The sequence below is a fragment of the Miniopterus natalensis genome, chromosome 18 (assembly GCF_054644295.1).
Source record: "Miniopterus natalensis isolate mMinNat1 chromosome 18, mMinNat1.hap1, whole genome shotgun sequence".
Taxonomy (NCBI): domain Eukaryota; kingdom Metazoa; phylum Chordata; class Mammalia; order Chiroptera; family Miniopteridae; genus Miniopterus; species Miniopterus natalensis.
In genome coordinates, this window is record NC_142098.1 from 1970565 (window position 1) to 1988693 (window position 18129).

The window sequence follows — 18129 nt, forward strand, 5'->3', positions numbered from 1 at the left end:
GAGAGAACCCAGCCGGGCCGCGGCTCCCGGCGCCCGTCGGCTCGTCGCGGACCCGCGCGCTGAGCTGGCAGCGCCCGCGAGCCCCAGAGCCCCGCCCGGCCCCGCCCCCGCCCCTGACCGAGCCCCAGAGCCCCGCCCGGCCCCGCCCCCGCCCGCAGGTCCCCCGGATTTCACTTCCGCCCTGGGAGGAGCCTCCGCGCCCCGCAGGTCTGTGCGCCCGTTGCCCGCCTGGGCCCCCTCCCGAGCGAAGTCCCTGGGGCCCTACCGGTGGCACCGAGATGGGCCCCCACCCCCACCCCACCCCCAGTGGGGTCAGACACTTGGCTCCTGGGTCCTGGGAGGTGACAGGCCGGACGGGGCGGCGCCGCTCGGGTGGTGGCGGGCGCGGGGTGACCGCTGGCGGCGCCGGCTGTCCCGAAGCTGCTGGGCATGAGCTCGGGGGCTGCCCCGCGGCTGCGCTCGCTCCAGCGACACCTGCAGGTAGGGCCCGGGGCTCCTGTCCCGTCCGCGCGGGGCTGAGGTCCGTGAGGGCCACACGGGGCGGAGTTGTGGGAGGACAGGGAGACCCGCTGTGTGCCAGAGGCGCACCCGTCGGTGGCTGGCGGAGAGGAGGGAGCCCCAGTGGGGTGGGGGGGGGCCGGTCAGTGTGTCCACACCACGGCCTCACGGGGCTGGTCAGGAATTCCCCACCCCCATCCCAGCCGCAGTCTGGGACTGTCCCCCTGGGGCCGTTTACTCTAAGGTGTTGCCTCATTCGGCTGGTGCGGACACAAGACATCTCTGTCCCTCTCTCCTGGCCTAGGGCAGAGGCATGGAGCCAGTCAGCAGCCCGCTGACCACACATGTGCTGGACACTGCCTCGGGGCTCCCAGCCCAAGGCCTCTGCCTCCGTCTGTCCAGGCTGGAGGAGCGCGGCCAGCAGTGGACGGAGCTGAGGGAAAGGTAGGATCCTGGTCGGGGGCAGCACTTGAGTCCAGACCAGCTCCCCTCAGCACAGGGTGGGTCCTGAGCTCTGGCCTGTGACAGGAGCAAGGGGAGGGATCCCTGAAAGCCAAGGAGTGTGGCACTGAGGACTGATGGCAGAGCCCCACAGCCCCAACTCCTGGAGCTTGTTTCAGACCAGGCAGCCCCAGCTGCCACGGCTCACGCCCGAGGGCTGGGCTGGTTAAGGCCTGAGGATGAATCTTAAAGGCTTCGCTGTCACAGGCAGCAGGTTGAGCACTTTATTTCTGTTCTTTTATTCTTACTACACCTTAATGACCCCTTTTATAGACTGGAATACTGAGGCAGCCAAGAGGCAAGGTACAATCCACACCACACCACAGGGGGGATCCCTTGGGAAGCCTCCTCCTACCCCATGCTTAGCTCTGCTGGGGGTGTAGGGGCGGCCAGCCCATGCTGGCATTGTAGTGCTTGGGTAGATGCTCCATCTTGAGGGAGGCAGGCTCTTCTGGAGGTGGCAGCGGGGAGCTGCGCCCCAAAGGTTCAAGGCCTGAGGATGGAACTCGTCCCCTCCCTGTTCAGCCCCTCACAAAGGCTGGGGGTCCAGGTCCCATCTGAAGGTCAGCTGTGGTTTTAGAAGAACACATGTAGTCCCTTGGGGGGGGTCACATGAACCCATTTCCAACCCCTAAAAGTGCTGGTATGTGACTGATGCTCTCTGTGACCACAGTGCAAACACACTTGCAAGCACAGCTGGTGGGATTGGTGGTCTGAGCACAACTGCATTGGGGTGCTCGGTGCATCTGGAACAGGGACTGACCCAGAAAGCCACGCACAATATATTAAATGAAAAGTCCAGGTTATAAAAGAATATGAATAGTGTAATCCATTTTATGTTTCTGTAAGTTTACCAATAAGCATACGTATGAATAGAGAAAATCTGGAAAAATATAAGTCAAATATAGTGATTATTGCTCATGGGGTAGATTGTGGGAGGTTTCCCCCCTTCCTGCTTCTCTGTACTGTACAACAGCTTCCAGATCCCCAGGTCCTAGAGTTTGTCCCAAGTCAGGCTGCAGGGGCATCTGAGGCTGTGGAGACCCAGAGAGCCAGGCAGGAGTGCACCTCATCCCCTCCCCCACCAGCTACACCAACCCGGATGGCCGCTGCCCTGGGCTCCTGCTGCCAGGCCAGATGAAGGCGGGCACCTACAAGCTGACCTTCGACACTGAGGGCTACTGGAAGAAAAGGGGGCAGGACAGCTTCTACCCATATGTGGAGGTGAGATCCATGGGCTGACAGGGAGGGTAGAGGCCTGTGATTCACCATTACCCCAAGGCCCTATAGCAGGCAGTGCCCATCCCCCTCTCCCAGGGCGCTTGCTGGCAGGCCTTGAACTCCCAGGAGAAAGGTGTCCCTGCCCTGCCCCTAGGTCAGGCTGTGTGGGGCAGGGTGGAGGGTGACTCAGCCCCTGTGGACACAAGTGTTGACCAAGCCCTATCCAACTCACTGGGCCTAACCTTGCTGCCTTCCCCTTCACCTGGCCCTGTTCAGGGTGGATCCCTTGGGAAGCCTGGCAGGCCCAGGGGCCCTCAAGCCAAGCACTTTCTCTGGAAAAGATTCAGCCTTGTCCACAGCTCTCACCAGGTTTCCAGCCCTCCACTGGGCTCTGGCTGGCCTGGGGCTCCCCAGGAACCAGCCCCCGGCCCACAGTCTGGGCTTCTGGGATCTCCCTGGGAACACTGGGGCTAGGCCCTCACTCCCTCTTGGTACCTTCTGTTCTCAGGTTGTTTTCACCATCACAAATGAGACTCACAAGTTCCACATCCCCCTGCTGCTGAGCCCATGGTCCTACACCACCTACAGAGGAAGCTGACCACCAGCTGGCCAGCGAGCACCAATGCTATCACCATGGCCTGAGCCACTCCCAACCCTCCACAGTGGGCTCTGTGCTCCGATTTCCTGGGGGAGGTTTTGGCCCCCAATTCCCCAGTGGCAGCTGTGACTCAGGCATCAATAAAGTCGGTGTGGCACCTGCAGGCTGCTATGGTCACTGGTGCTGCCCAGCCTAAGGTGGGAGTGGGAGGGTGGACGGGCTGCTGGGAGGGAAGCAAACACCCACCCATGGCCCTGGAGCTGCTTCTGCCAGTCGTGCAACAGGACACACAGCAAACATGAAAGCCTTCATTGCTGACCCAACAAATCCAAAACACACCTGCTGTCCGTGGTGTGTAAAAGGGGGTGTCATGCAGGGAGAAGTCCTGGGTGGGGGCTACGTTGGGGTGCTTACAAGTCCAGCGGGCCCCTGGCCGAGGGTCTGCCCCATCACAGCTGTTTCTAGGGGCTTGAAGCCCACATTGTCCAGGGGGATCCCAAAGGCCAGGAGCTTTGCCTCGTAGGTGCGCAGCAGGTCGTTGTGGGCCTGTAGGGACAGAGCAGTGTTGGGAGGGGCAGAGGCCATAGCAAGGGCTCACCTGTGGGCCAGGGCAACTCCAAGGCTGACCCTTGCTTAGGCCACCCAGCTCTGTGGAGGGGGTGGGGTGGAAAACCACAGAGAAGTCTGGTGGAGAGTGCAGGTGACCCCACCCATCCCGGAAGAGCTCGGGTCTGGGCAGTGGCGCTGCCAGGGCCCACGGACATGGTTTCTGTTCCCTCTGGGTGAATTTCACAGGATGACTATAAGGCTTTGAAGAGGTGATGCATCAGAAGTGCTTGGAACCTGGCTTGACTCAGAGCAAAAGCTCCAAAGGGTACATTATCCTGACCATCATCAAGAAAAGGCTTCGGGGCTTGGGGTCAAGAGTTAGAGGGTGAGCCCAGCCGGTGTGGCTCAGCGGTTGAACCAGGAGCTCACAGTTCAATTCCTGGTCAGGGTACACACCAGGGTTGTGGGCTTGATCCCCAGCAGGAGGCGTGCAGGAGGCAGCCAATCAATGATTCTCATCATTGATGTTTCCATCTCTCCCTCTCCCTTCCTCTCTGAAATCAATAAAAAAAATATTATTTTTAAAAAAGAGTGAGCCCAGCCAGGTGTGGCTCAGCAATTAAGCATCAACCTAGGATCCAGGAGATTGCAGTTCAATTCCCAGTCAGGGCACATGCTGGGGTTGTGGGCTCAATCCCCAGTCTGGGCTGTACAGGAAGCAGCCGATCAATGATGACTCTCTCATTGATGTTTCTATCTCTGCCTCTCTCTCTCCCTTCCTCTCTCTGAAATCAATAAGAATATATTGAACTGGGGTCAAGCTCCAGAGAGAACCTGAAGGCTGGGCCTGGTTCTCACCCTTCACTGGGGTACAGGCCTCCTGACAATCAGATGCAACTATGGGAATCCTCCCAAGAGCTGCACAGACCATTAGATGGCACCAATTTTGTGTGTACAAGTATCAGGGTATCAGGGCATCCAAGGGAAGGGTCCAGATGGGCATGTGAGGCGGGGGGGGAGGGGGGGCAAGGGAAGGCCCAGCACAACAAAAGCCTTCATCTTGGGGCTGCACAGCCTAGGGCTCATGTGTGACAGAACCAGCAGGTGACGCCCACCCCACAAAACTATGGGCACATCTGAGTCACTCGTGAGGTGGCTGCTCTTGGTAAATGCATCCACAGGCAGCTCTGTGTCTGCATCTACACAGGCAAAGTCCAGACAGAGCTGTAGGCTCTGCCAGAGCCAGGGGCACTGGGTGCAGGGCACAGGCCTCTTGGGCTCATTGGACAGACAACAAGGGGGTCACGGCATTCACTGCCCCTCCCCAACTGCAGGAGGCCTTGGTGCTAATGCACATATTTGGCAAAGAAATGGCAATGCAGCTCTTGTTAGACTTACAAAGGAGTCAGAAAAGCTTAGACCTGTAACTGTGCACTGCTTGGAGGAGCATGGGAGGCCCTTCCCAGAGGCCAGGTCAACTCAGTGGTGCAACAGTGAGGGTCAGACAGGGAAACCAGCTGCCCTCCTCTACCAGAGGTGCTCCAGGCCAGCCTGTGAGGAACACCAGGGAGGGGACCTACCCCAAGCCACAGGCAGCTGGCCCTCAGTCTAAGGTAGGTATCACATGGTCCTGGGTGGGGGCTGGGCCTTGAGAGAAGGGGGGCTCCTCATACCTTGCAGACTCGGGCCAGCTCGTACTGCAGGTCCTTGATGGCACTGTTCTTTGACTCCAGAACATCCTGAGGACAAAGATGCAGATGTGAGTTTGAGACCTGTCTTTGGAACAAGCCAGACAGGGCAGCCGTGGGTCTGGTGTCTGTGGGCTCTAGCAGTGACCCAGACATCCAGGGAATAATGACCTGGCCTCATCAACGTGTGTCCACATGGGGAGCAGGCTGTGTGGAAAGGTCTCCCAGGGAAAAAGGGAGACAGCACATGCCTCCAGAAGGAGAAAGGTTCTGAGAAGCTAGAGGGGGGCAGGCCTGGCAGGCTCCAATCAGGAAAGGCAAGAGCTGACCCACACCCTGGCCCACAGGTGCAGCTGCACTGACCCTCATGGGTGGGACTGCTCTTTATTCCCCTCATCACACCACTGGTGGTTCACAAAGAAATAGGTACAAAGTCAGAGATAAGCCCCAGATCCAGGACCACAGCACTGCCAGCCCAGACAAGGCCCCTGCTATGTGCCTGCAACTACCTATCACAGGTGACTCCAGTCCCACAGGCACTGTGGATCCCACAGGCACTGTGGCCCACTAAGCCAGGACACATGCACAACCTCACCTCTGCCTTCCCCAGCCCCTCCTCAATTGGCGACAAGTCCATCCTGCCTCAGCCTTTCCTGTAGGTCTCTGTGGACTCTTGGATCCAGTCTGTCGTGCCCAGAACCTTCCACGGTCTCCCGCTGGCCCCATACTTGGGGGCACAGCTGACAGCTTCAGAATCTCCCCCACCCAGTTTGCAGCAACAAGTGCTAGCTGCAGATCTCAGCTGCAGGCTGGGTGGTGGAGGCGAGTGGCCTGAAATGCTTTAAATACAGATGTGGCCCGGCCAGTGTGGCTCAGAGGTTGAGCATCGATCAATGAACCAGAAGGTCATGGTTCAATTCCCAGTCAGGGCACATGCCCAGGTTGCGGGCTCAATGCCCAGTAGGGGGTGTGCAGGAAACAGCCGATCAATGACTCTCATCATTGATGTTTCTATCTCTCTCCCTCTCCCTTCTTCTCTTTGAAATCAATAAAAAAAAAAGTGGTTTTTTTTTAAAAAAATGAAATAAAATAAATACAGATGTGGTGACCTGACAGGTTCATCCACTGGGCCTGGGGTGGTGTGAGCCAACAGTGCTCATGTTCAGCTGAATTGCCTGTCGAAGAATCACCTTAAAAATGCTTTCTATTGCCCTGTCCGGTTTGACTCAGTGGTTAGTGTCGGCCCGTGGACTGAAGGATCTTGGGTTCAATTCCAGCCAAGGGTGCCTACCTTCACTGCAGGCTCGATTCCCAGCCCCAGTCGGGGCACATGCAGGAGTCAACCATTCGATGTGTCTCTCTCACATTGATGTTTCTCTCTCTCTCTCCCTTCCACTCTCTCTGAAAAGCAATGGAAAGAAATAAATGCTATCTGTTGCCCTGGCCAGTGTGGCTCAGTGGTGCCAGCCCATGGACCGAAGGGCCACAGGTTTGATTCTAGTCAAGGGCAAGTACCTGGGTTGCAAGTTTGATGCCCAGTCAGGGCGTGTGCAGGAGGCAACCAATGTGACTTTTTTTTTTTTTTTTAATATATCTTTATTGATTTCAGAGAGAGGAAAGGAGAGGGGGAGAGACAGAAACATCAATGATGAGAGAGTCATTGGTCAGCTGCCTCCTGCAGGCCCCCGACTGGGGATCAGGCCCGCAACCCAAGCATGTGCCCTGACCAGGAATCGAACCCTGATCGCCTGGATCCTAGGTCGACGCTCAACCGCTGAGCCACACCCGGCCGGGCTCGATGTGTCTTGTGTCTCTCTCACAAGGGTTTTTTTTCTCTCTCTCTCTCCCTCCTTCCCTCTAAGATCAATAAAGAAATTTTAAAAATAAATGAATTTATTTTTTAAAAATGCTGCCTGTGCTACTTCTTAGGATAAAACACACCTGTACCCAGATGGTTAGGAGGCCTCAAGCCGATGACCCAGATCTGCTTCTCCGTGAAGACCCCACCTAGCCTGGAAGGACCTATTTCTGGGACAGGCCTCTGGATGGAGACATGGAAGCCAGCTGCACACCTGTGTCTGTCTCCCAAGTTCCAGGGCCTGGCAGCAACAGGTCACCCAGCTGGCTGGGATCTGAGCCTTAGCCATACCCCTGGACTAACTGCCCGGGTGGAACACAGCTTAGTGGCTTCCCTGAGAGTGCAGGAGACTCAGCTGTCCCCTGGGCCTGTGTCTGAGTTTGTCATCAGATAGCTAAGGAGCTCAGGCCCAGAAGTTAAGAGACCCAAAACCTGACTAAGGGCTAAGCTGAACCCATCCTGAGAAATGGAAGCAGCACTAAGCTTGGGGGCTCAGAGGGAGCAGGGAGACCCAGACAACAGCAGAACCAGTGAGTGTGGGGAGCCCCTCCCTGAGGCTGAGATTCTCCACTAGAATGACAGAGGCTGGACATGCTCGGGCTTTCACCATGAGACAAGTGACTCCTCAGCCAGAGCCCAGGCCACCTAGGGGGGCAGTAGCATGGGCATCATCCAGCTACCCCCCAGGAGCCCATCTGGAGCCTACCTCCAGCTTGCGGGACACCAAGGTCAGGGCCGCGGGGTCCAAGTTGGAGGCAGCCAGCACCTCGTTGAGCTGTAGCTCCTTCTTCTCCACGGCAGCACCAAGGGCCTGCAGCTTGCGCTCCAGGATCAGGTTCTTGAAGCCCGTCTTCTGCTGCACCTCCAGGATGGCCGAAGTGAACTTTCCATAGAGCTCATCCCGCTCCCGCTGCACCTGAGGAGACACCTCCCCTGGGCCATCTCTCTGGCAAGAAGCCCTCCCACTTCGGCCCTTGGTCCAGAACACACCTTTCACTGTGCCAGTAGAACCAGTGCCCACCCACGGCCAGGTGAGCCTGTAGTGTCTACATTGCCTGCACCCCCACTCTCTGCAACAGAATTAAAGGTGTGCAGCTGTACACACCTGTAAGGCAGAAGGAAAAACCAGCTGGATCCTCCTCTAGGAATGTATATCAGGAAGCAAGAGGCCACCTGGTTAGAAATGAACAGGCCACAGCGGGATCGTGCTGGCCTTGTCCTGGGTTTGGGCAGTGGGCTCGGAACAGATACGTCCCTGATCACCACACATGAAATCCAGGGCATCAAACTCTAGCAAGCAATGTTTGGGGGTGGGGGCCTCTTGGGGATTTACTCTCCATCAGCCCTAGATCCTGGAACCCCACGTGCTGTCATGTGCCCCACACAAGAGATCTGGAGCAGGGCCCTGGAGCCAACTGCCTGTCAATCAATAAAAGTGCTTTTTCATTTCCTAAGTCTGTTACTTTTAACTGTGCACTGTAAAACAACCAAGACGCTGTGGAAATGTGAAAAGTGAACACCCCTTTACCCCACCTCCAGAGGCCACCATGCCAACAACTGGTGACTCCTCCCTCAGGCTGCCGTAGCCTACAGGCCCCTCCAAGGTGCCTTCGAGGATGAGTGCAAATCTGAGGTGCTCATGGGTGTTCGCGCATGTCGGTGGGTGGCACCAGGCCATGGCACACCCTACACTAGCGAATAGCTCGCAAAGGTGGAAACACTCTGCCCTGGGCAGACCCTGGATACTGCAAGGAGAGGCCTCTCAGACTCGCTGGAAATCTCAGAAAAGCACACTCAATGAGACACTCTCCAATCACATCAGCAAAATTTGGAATTTGTGAGAGCTGGTGCAGGTGGGAAGTGGTCCCTTGACACTTTTGGTGAGATTATAACTAAGAACAGCCCTCTGGGAAGACTCTATCCAAAATCTGAATGCAAAATACCAGGTGGCCCAGTAATTCCGCCACTAGCACTGGCTTCCTAAAGAGACACTACAGTTGCACAAAGATGAGCTGTGACGGCAGAGGCTGGAGCAGGGGTGTCGCCGGGACCAGCTGCATGAGTGACAGCACTCGTGCGGGAGCGCAGCAGTGTCGAACGAGGCTGTGTGTGCAATCAGGAAGGCCTCACAGCAGACACCCCCCCATAAATGCACTGCATTGAGGGCAGGAAGTCACACCCCTGGACACATGTGAGGGGGCGGAGTCTGGAAGGAGACTCTGAAGCTGTTACCACTTGTGAGGACCAGCGCTGAGCAGCAGGGCAACTCTGATTTTTACTTACACACTCAGGATTCCGTGACTTCTTTACAATGTGTATGTCATAGTTTAGTACTAGAAATTTGTACGTAGAGGAAAAAGATGCTGGCTGGACGGGCCAGGCTACTTCTATGTGTTTCAGAAGTGAACCTGAGGGGGCAGGTGGGCAAACTGCCCCAGGGAAGTGCTCTGTGGGAGACCCCCAGGCCTTCCACAGAACGTGCCACAGGCTGTGCCTCGAGAGCTGTGCAGAACGAGGACCAGTCTCGGCCAATAGTCCAAAAGGGCCCCTCCGCACCCGGCTCAGACTGCTGGCTGCTCACCTGGACAAACCGCTGCTCCAGCACCTCATGTTCCCACTGTAGGCTCTTGAGCTCTTTCTCAGTGACTTTCAGACGTGCCTTTGTGCACTGGAGAGAAATGAGGGGGTGGGGAACAGAAGGCACTCGGGGTTCAGGCATGCACACCATGGAGGCCTCCAGATGGCAAGGCCAGAAATAATCACCAGAAAGAACTGGCTCAAAGACACAGGCGGGTTGTGGGCACTCTTGTCTCCCAGGATACACACCAACTCTACATTTCCCCCTGGTCTCCAGTCACAGAAAAGAGAGATTCAGACCTCTCCTGCCCTAAGGGCCAAGCCCTGCAGGGGCCTCAGGAGACATCTCACCGATGTCCTTTCTCTCCTGAGCTAAGGAGGAGCCAAGGAGGGAGGCGAGTGCAGGCAACACTCACAACCAGGATCTGCTTGTCCCTCTCATGGTCGCCCAGCCTCTTCTGCATCTCGCTCATCTCCTCCCGAGCCTTCTGCAGCGGGTCCGCCAGGCGCCGGTTCTGGGCGGACACCTCCAGCATCTCCTTCTCCAGGTGCTCCTCCTTCCTCCGCATGTCCTCCATCTGCTCCTGTGCACACAGGCCGGGCAAGGGAGTGCTCAGCAGGCACCACCAGGGCTGCGAGCTCGCCTGCCCAGAGATGGTCCTGCCGCTGCCACCTAGGCCTGTTTTATGTATACACACACACTGTTTTGCACAATTTTAACTTACTCTGAATTTTCTAGGAATGCAATTTCCATGAGATTATGCTTTGTTCAGGACACCCTGCAGGGCATTCTGCATTGTGGAAACTCCATCCCTGCCAGCACCTGAGTGACAATGACACCTGCCCATGCCACCATGCTGGGCTCCACCACAGTCCTGCCTGAGCCTTCACCCACCAGCACATGCACTGTCCTCTTCACTCCCCTGCCCCATGTTAGGGCAACAGCCTGTTTTCAACTATAGGTATAGAGAGGTTCCATTACCTGTGAATTTCAATCAAGGACAGTGAGGGGTTTTATCAAAAATATTTTTATAACGGGGTATTAGGTCTGTCGGGTGAGGAGCTGTGTCTGGGCCCCGCATGGCTCACGGCACCTTAAGGGAGTTGATGAGGGCCAGGTTGTTGAGGGTGATGTCGTTGTAGTAGTTCTTCATGTCCGCGAAGGCCTCCTCGTGCCGCTGCATCAGTGTGCCGATCTGGCCGTTCTTCCTCTCCTCCACTTCGTGGATCTCGGTCTTTCTCCTCAGGTCAAGCTCATCCCTAAGCATCTTCATCTTTTTATCATACTTGGCCTCAATTTCTGAAAGGCAGCAGCACACACAGCAGCTTATCAGAGAACAGCCCGTAGGACCAGGCTGCACAAACACATCTGCCAGAGAACAGGGCGGGTTTTGGTGAGTTTTTCTGCTAACGCTCAGGGGACACGTTCAGCACACACCATGTCTACTGTCCTTACCTGTGGCAGCCATTGCTACTCAACCCCTGCAGGCGGCTCCCAACAGCTGAGCATCAGCCGGTCCCAGTGGTCACTAGCCATGACCCATGTGGCCATCCAGTCACAGCACAGGGCTTTGTGACTGCACCAGACACACCAGGAGCCATGGCAAAGACTATTCTAAGCGCATTGCCTGAGAGACTCAGTGACTACCGCTGCTCCTAGCCACTGATTTGTGCCAGGAGTGGGGAAGTGAGCAGTGACCACAGCCTCCCCCAGCTGACATGAAAATAATCTGTTCTGGGATTCTGAGAGGTCCATCAGCCTTGAAAACTACCAAATTCTCTCTTCTCACATATCAGGGCTGTTTTGACTTGGTTTATTAGCCCTGTGATAATAAGCCCTGAAGACATGTTACTTTTTTTTATGTCTTTATTGATTTTAGAGAGAAGAAGGGAGAGGGAGAGGGAGAAAAAGATAGAAATGAGTCATTGATTGGCTGCCTCCTGCATACCCCCGACTGGGGATTGAGCCCACAACCTGGGTATGTGCCCTGACCGGGAATTGAACCACAATCTCCTGGATCCTAAGTCGATGTTCAACCGCTGAGCCACGCAGGGCTGGGCGGTAAGTTACTTTCTGATGGGGCTCCAATAGACAGTGAGACACTCACCTCGCACTTGCCTCTCAAAGTCGTTCCGCATCTTGGTAATCTCCTCAGTGTGTTTCTGCAAAGGCAGAAGCAGGCTGTTACCTGATGACAGGCAGAGAAGCCACTTGCTCAGCTGTCCTGCACCTCCCTGTCACAGAAAATCCGGCTCGCAAAACTTCTGCTGCTTCTGGCGGGTCCCTCATCTCCCAGCTTGCAGGCCATGCCCACAATAAAATGGTTTTGATGACTTCCACATTTCGTAACTCACTCCCCTTGGCTAAAGTCAGCTCTGAGCTTGAGAAAATGTTAACAGACATTCTAAGCACTGACCGCACCCAGCCCCTTGCCTGACCTACTTGTGGTATGAAAAGTCGTGGCTACATCTACACAGACCTGCAGGCTCCTCCAGGTGCCTGCTCATCTACTCTAGCTGTAGCTTAGAGCAACATTAAAACATATTTCAATAGGTGATTATATAAAAATTCAGAATAAAAAATGTTATTTTTATAGCAGTATTTTTACACAAGAGAACTCTGACCACATAACTAATCCATATGCAGGCCTTGGGCGAGCAGACAGCCTCACATCACTGAATTCATTGGAAACCAGCCTACTGTGTGCCTGTGTCAGGAAAGACCAGAGTGTTCTTGAGGGTCCAACATTTTAGTAACCTCAGACTTTGCTGTAAACTCTGTAGTTTTACAGAGTTTTTTCCAGATCCAGTTGAGGCCGGGCTGCCTTCACATGAGACAAATGTGTTGACAAAGTCTTCTCAACCTGCAGTCAGGAAGAACCTTTGAAAACCAGTCAGACACACTCTCCCTCCCAAATCCCCCACAGCCCCAACGCAGTCAGGACCAAAGTCCAGGCCTCCCCGTGGCTTCCAAGGCCAATGAGCTCTGACCCACTTGCTGACCTTCACGCTGGCTCATCCCCCATCTCCTCTCCTGGCCAGGTTCCTGCAGCCTGGCTCAGCCCTTACCGCCTTTGCCCAAAGGTCACCTTCGTAGTGAGGCATTTCCAGAACCGCCCGTAGAAAATGCAACCTACTCTGAATCCCAGCACGCCCCTCCCGCTCCACCCGTCCTCACGGCCCAGGAGTGTGCACTGTGCGCATCTGACGCGTTGTTTTGTCTTTTTTACGTGTAGCTTCTCCTTTGCCGGCCACACGTGCAAATGCATTTTGCCAGTCCTCCTCCTGTCAGAACAGGGCCTAGCACCTCACAGCCCTCAGCAAACAAAGTCAACCTCCACCTGGGACTCCCCCCGCTGGCCTCCCTCAGAATGGGCCAAAAGCTCTCAGAAGCCAGGCAGGCGCTCGTGAGCCCAGCTTGCATGACAACCTGCCACGGTGGCCTACGGATTGGCGTGCTGGACTCTCTAACGGTGTGTATTTCCAAATGCACCTGACATACATCCTGGGAGAGTAGCTGGGTGTCAGGTATCAGTAGCACATGCACAGGAGCGTCCTAAGCTGATTTTCCTCATGTCCGAGACAGAATTCTGAACTTGGCTCCAAAATGGGTCTGCTTGGCTGCATGTTTTTAAAAAAATAGTTCAGCCCTGGCTGGTGTGACTCAGCAGTTAGAGTATCAGCCCATGTACCAAAAGGTACATGGTACCTGGATTGCAAGCTTGATCTCCAGCCCAGGTCCATACACGTGAGGGAGGCAACTAATCGATGTGTCTTTATCACATCAGTGTTTCTCTCTCTCTCTCTGCCCCTCTCCCTTGCACGCTCTCTGAAAAAGCAATGAAAAAAACATCCTCAGGTGAGGATTAACAAAAAAATAAAAAATAAATATTTAATTGCCAAAATACGGGAATTTTTAAACAAAAATGTGAATTCTCAGTTGCTGTTCAACACCCAGCAGCCAGCTGATGTACCCACCAGCCGCAGGTTCTTCACCACCACCTCGTTCGCCAGCTCCTGCTCCTTGAGCTCCACCTTCAGTGCCCGCATGTCCTTGCGCAGCGTGCCCTCCTGTGTGCGGTGCTCCTTCTGGGCCAGCTTCATGGCCACAGTGCCTTCAGCCTTCATCTCCGTCAGGTTGTTCTGGTGCTCGTACAGGAGGTGCTTCACCTTCTGCTTGTAGACCTGCGGGCAAGAGAAGCACCATCTGCTCACTGGCATACACACACATGCACACCTGCTCACCCACTCACCTGCAAATGCATGCTTACCTGCTCACACACACCTGCACACACATGCTCACCCACTCTCATCCATATAATGCTCACCTACACACACACACACTCCTGCACACACATGTTCACCTATATGCATATAATTTTTTTTTAATGTTTTTTATTGATTTTAGAGAGAGAGGAAGGGAGCAGGATATAAAGAGAGAAACATCTATGGGCTGTCTCTTGCATGCCCCCTACTCGGGATCAAGCCCACAACCCGGGCATGTGCCCTGACCAGGAATCGAACTGGTGACCTCTTGATTCATGGGTTGACATTCAACCACTGAACCACACCGGCTGGGCTCACATATAATCTTTTATAATACCTTCAGGTTCCCAGTGTAAAGGACACAAACAAAGGGCTGTGACCCCAAAGCAAGGAGAGAAAACGTCCCTCACCCCGCTCGGCATCTCGGCAGTGAGCCCAGTGGGGCAGGTGGCCGGTCCAACTCACCTTGATCTCCACCTGGTGCCTCTCCTCGGCTTCCTCCATCTCCCGGTCTTTGTTCCGCAGCTCAGCCTTCTTCTCCTCCAGCTGTCTCCGCGTGATCTCCCAGAAGGTGTGGATCTTGTCCCGCTCCAGCTGGAAGTAGTTGCGCTCTTCCCGCTCTCGGTCCAGCTCCTCCCGGATGCGGGTGATGTGCCCCTCCACCTGTAGGCAGAGCAGAGCCTGCAAGGAACCCAGCAGGGCCCACCCACCTGAGGGGAGCATGGGAGAAGGGCAAGCAAGAGGGAGGGTCCACTCTCATCCATAAGAGCTGAAAGTAAGGAAATAAAACAGTACATCTGACTAGGGCATCCACAGAAGACATCTTCAAGTCACGGATATTTAGTGTCACTCTGGTAGTCTACCCCAGGCTCCTATCTACTAGGACTGTCTCACGTGATTAGATTTTGCCATCACTCAATACATGGATTTCTTATAAACATGCAGATTTCTAATTTCTCTTAAAAATAAGAAAATAGACAGCCCTGGAGCCCAATGCCCACAGGGTAACTGTCCAGCTGCCTATCCCTCACTCCTGCTTGAACCCTGTGACCCTGGGCCCTGGGCACTTCCAAGGCGTCCATGCCTCTGCAAACCGACCACTGCAGGTCAGTGCTGTCTCCACAGGGAACAGAAGTAAACAGGGAGGTAAGAAATAGCTCAACTGTTGAGGCGATGCAGTACGCAACTCAGTGATCTCTCCAGAACACAGACTAGACCCCACCACCCTCTGCTTAAACTGTTAATGGTTTCCCTGCACGTACAGTCCTCACTTAACATCATGGACAGGTTCTGAAGCTTTAAGAGAAACAATTGTAAGGAAACCAGTTTCACCACTGGCTAACTGACACAATAGGAGTTAAGTTCCTCTGGCATCTAATCAACATTATAACAGTTCAAGGACCTGCTATAAAATAAATCCACTCTTAGCATCAAGGGCCCTTGCTCAACATCCAGCTTCAGTTCACATGACTCTGTCAGTCTGCTTTGTATTTATTTTTTATCTTAAAACTCTCCAAGGAGCCCAGCTGGTGTGGCGTGGCGGCTGAGCCTCGACCCAGGAACCAAGAGGTCCCCGGCTTGGCTCCTGGTCAGAGCACATGCTCAGGCTGCAAGCTCGATCCCCAGTGGGGGTGTGCAAGAGGCAGCCCACTGATGGTTCCCTCTCATTGTTTCTCTCTCTCCCTCTCCCTTCCTCTCTAAAATCAATAAAAACGTATTATTAAAAACCATCCAAAGGAAGTAAGGGTCATGACAGTAGCACCCGCTGACAGGGAGCCCGAGGCCCGCAGGAGGTGCACCCAGGAATGCGTTAGAGCACGAGGCTGGAGAGGCACAGTGCACCCTCACGACACGCCATGTGCTACAGTTTCCAGGAGCCTTTGAATTAAAATTGTAATTATTCAAATATGTGCTCTAGCCCCTGCCTTCATCAGCATGGACAAGTGGCTTAAAATAATCCCTAACGTTTAATGGTAAACAAGAACACTCTAACGCATGTGCTGTGAACAGCTCTGTAAGCATCAGGTGAATAAGGGTAAGACTAAAAGGAAATATAAAAAATGAAAAATGGCTTTTATGTCAGAAAAAAGCATTTCCTCCCAAAGTCCTACCACCCTATAAAAAAATTCTTCAATACTGTACTTGAGAGCTTGGGAGCTGACGGGGAGTATGGAGACGGGCGGAAATGCGGGTTTGGACGGAACTGCAGGCGGCCTGGGGAGGGCAGGATGAGCACCCACCGCGGGGAGAGGGGCTGGAAGGGCACCCGCCCCCCGACTGCACCAGCCGGCTCACCTGCTCCTTGCTCATGTCCTCCGGAGCAAGCCCATCAACAATCGGGGTGGCTTTGCCTTTCCCTTTCTTTTTGGGTGCCTTCGGTTAAGGAAGAGACGCCTGGGTCAGGGAGGGAGGCTCTGGTAACGGCTTCACCCGCGGGGGGCACCGGGAGCGGAGCAGCGGCCCTGGGGCCTCTCTCCTGCTGGCCCCCACCCTAAGGCGCCCCGCCCTTGACGGCACTCCTTCTCTGCGGACCCCTCTGCAGAGAAGGGGACACCTTCCCTTCAGAAGAGAACATTTCCTCCCTCAGGAAGTAAGGGAGGGGCGACTGACCAAATCCCCGCCTGGGCGCCCGGCAGAGGCGGCCGCGGTGTGGGCGCAAAACCCACTCGGCTCAGGAGAAAGCAGCCCAATACCAGCGTCAAGTGTCACCGTGTCGCCATGACGTTTGGTGACCGCCACAGAGAAACCTGCGGAGCGCCGTTCAGTACGTGTTGGGGAAATGCCTGCAGGCAACAATCAGACCCGGCGGCACAAAACTCCTCCAGGGCTCCGCCGGCGCCAGCGCTGCTCCGGTCCCCAACTCGCAGCTGCCCGAGGGGAGGGCGGCGGCCAGCGGCCCAGGCCCAACCCTCCCCGCCGCGCTTCCCTCAGCCGTCTGTGGCCCACGCGGTGCGTCCACGCGTCCCTGTGGCCCACATGGTGTGTCCGCATGTGTCTGTGGCCCACGCGGTGCGTCCACATGTGTCTGTGGCCCAAGTGATGTGTCTGTGGCCCACGTGGTGTGTCCGCATGTGTCTGTGGCCCACGTGGTGTGTCCACATGTGTCTGTGGCCCAAGTGATGTGTCTGTGGCCCACGTGGTGCGTCCACATGTGTCTGTGGCCCAAGTGATGTGTCTGTGGCCCACGTGGTGTGTCCGCATGTGTCTGTGGCCCACGCGGTGCGTCCACATGTGTCTGTGGCCCAAGTGATGTGTCTGTGGCCCACGTGGTGCGTCCACATGTGTCTGTAGCATTTTTTGTGTGTCCCCATGTCTCTGCAACGTTTTTGTGTCTACATGTCTTTGTAACGTTTTTATAACAAAAAAAGATTCTGTGGAAGTCAGAAAACACAGAGAAGCAGAAAGAAATAAGGAAAATCGTCCATATCCCTCACGCCAGGAGTAGGTGGAAGCACTCTGGTGCCGTTACCCAGCTGATACTCAAACCCCGTCCACTGAAATCTTCGCCCCTAAAGCGCCACTTAACGCCTCCTCCAGAGTCCGCCCCTCCGCCCCTCACCCCTGGGCGCCGGGCAGTCACCGCGCCGCGGGGGCCCCGCGCGCCCGGAAACGGAGCCACCGCACCTCCCCGGGCAGCGAGGCCCGTCGCGGAGAGGCGGGGGCGCCCCCGCACCAGCCGTGCGCACCGCGGGCCCCGCGGGCGCGGCCTCTGCCAGGACGCCTTCACGCAGGGACCTCCGGCCACCCTGGCCGGCCTGGGCCTCCGTCCCGCGGACTGGAGTCCTCGGGCGTCCCCGGCACCCGGTGCCCTGCGTGGGGACACGGCGCGCCGCAGGCCTAGGACTGAGCCCTCCACTCGGGCGCGGCGCCCCTCGCTCAGGCCCCCGGGAACCGGCCCGGGGCTGGGCCTGCGGCCAGGGGGGCGCGGCGCCCGGGAGGGCCCAGGTCGCCGTCCCTGCGCGGGGGCTGCTCCGCGTCCCAGGGCCCGCGCCGGGCTCCCGCCGCGCTCACCATGGCTCCGGGCGTCCGGACGCCGCCGCGACCCGCAGACTGAGCCTCGGCCGCCCGGGCCGCTCGGTCTCCCGGCAACCGCTGGGCGCTCCCGCGAGAGGAACCCTCGCGAGACTCCGCCCGCCGCCGCAGGCCCCGGCAACGGCGGGAGCGCGTCCCCAGCAACGCGCACAGGAGGCGGGCGGGCGGGCGGAGGGCCGATCCTCCGGGCCGCCGGGCGTCAGCCCCGCTCCCCATCTCCCCGACGACCCGAAACGCTTTCCGGTGCGGGACCTACGCGTACGTTCCGGCCCCCGCTGCCTCGGCCCCTCTCGCCGCTGGGCCGGGACGGCACACGCCAGGTGCGGGATAAAATGCCTTCG

At 56.3% G+C, this 18129-nt stretch overlaps 2 protein-coding genes across 4 annotated transcripts; one reads left to right on the top strand and one right to left on the bottom strand.

Moving 5' to 3' along the window:
- The first annotated feature begins 423 nt into the window (after positions 1-423).
- LOC107536537 (5-hydroxyisourate hydrolase-like) lies at positions 424-2853 on the top strand. The gene is made up of 4 exons (XM_016212286.2): positions 424-480; positions 803-942; positions 2088-2223; positions 2729-2853. Exons 1-4 carry the CDS (start codon positions 430-432, stop codon positions 2816-2818), a joined length of 417 nt encoding a protein of 138 aa, XP_016067772.2. The 5' UTR covers positions 424-429; the 3' UTR covers positions 2819-2853.
- DRC4 (dynein regulatory complex subunit 4) lies at positions 1814-16205 on the bottom strand. 3 transcript variants are annotated; one of them, XM_016212285.2, is made up of 10 exons: positions 16052-16205; positions 14222-14419; positions 13469-13675; positions 11599-11653; positions 10585-10790; positions 9907-10074; positions 9495-9581; positions 7620-7829; positions 5041-5106; positions 1814-3364 (listed from the first exon to the last, which is right to left on the bottom strand). In XM_016212285.2, exons 1-10 carry the CDS (start codon positions 16064-16066, stop codon positions 3215-3217), a joined length of 1362 nt encoding a protein of 453 aa, XP_016067771.1. In that variant the 5' UTR covers positions 16067-16205; the 3' UTR covers positions 1814-3214. The 3 variants fall into 3 exon arrangements, with proteins under 3 accessions (XP_016067771.1, XP_016067770.1, XP_016067769.1); XM_016212284.2 differs by lacking the exon at positions 16052-16205 and having other exon boundaries at positions 7620-7823; positions 14222-16041; XM_016212283.2 differs by lacking the exon at positions 16052-16205 and having other exon boundaries at positions 14222-16040.
- Positions 16206-18129: the final 1924 nt, after the last annotated feature.

Bases quoted from the DNA above. Each gene is read 5' to 3' on its own strand.
- LOC107536537 (XM_016212286.2), top strand. From the start codon at position 430: ATGAGCTCGGGGGCTGCCCCGCGGCTGCGCTCGCTCCAGCGACACCTG. The intron at 943-2,087 runs GTAGGATCCTGG...CTCCCCCACCAG, and splicing joins TGGACGGAGCTGAGGGAAAG to CTACACCAACCCGGATGGCC. The intron at 2,224-2,728 runs GTGAGATCCATG...TTCTGTTCTCAG, and splicing joins GCTTCTACCCATATGTGGAG to GTTGTTTTCACCATCACAAA.
- DRC4 (XM_016212283.2), bottom strand. From the start codon at position 14,479: ATGCTCCCCTCAGGTGGGTGGGCCCTGCTGGGTTCCTTGCAGGCTCTG. The intron at 9,582-9,906 runs GTGAGTGTTGCC...ATTTCTCTCCAG, and splicing joins GGGACAAGCAGATCCTGGTT to TGCACAAAGGCACGTCTGAA. The intron at 5,107-7,619 runs GTAGGCTCCAGA...CTTTGTCCTCAG, and splicing joins TGGTGTCCCGCAAGCTGGAG to GATGTTCTGGAGTCAAAGAA.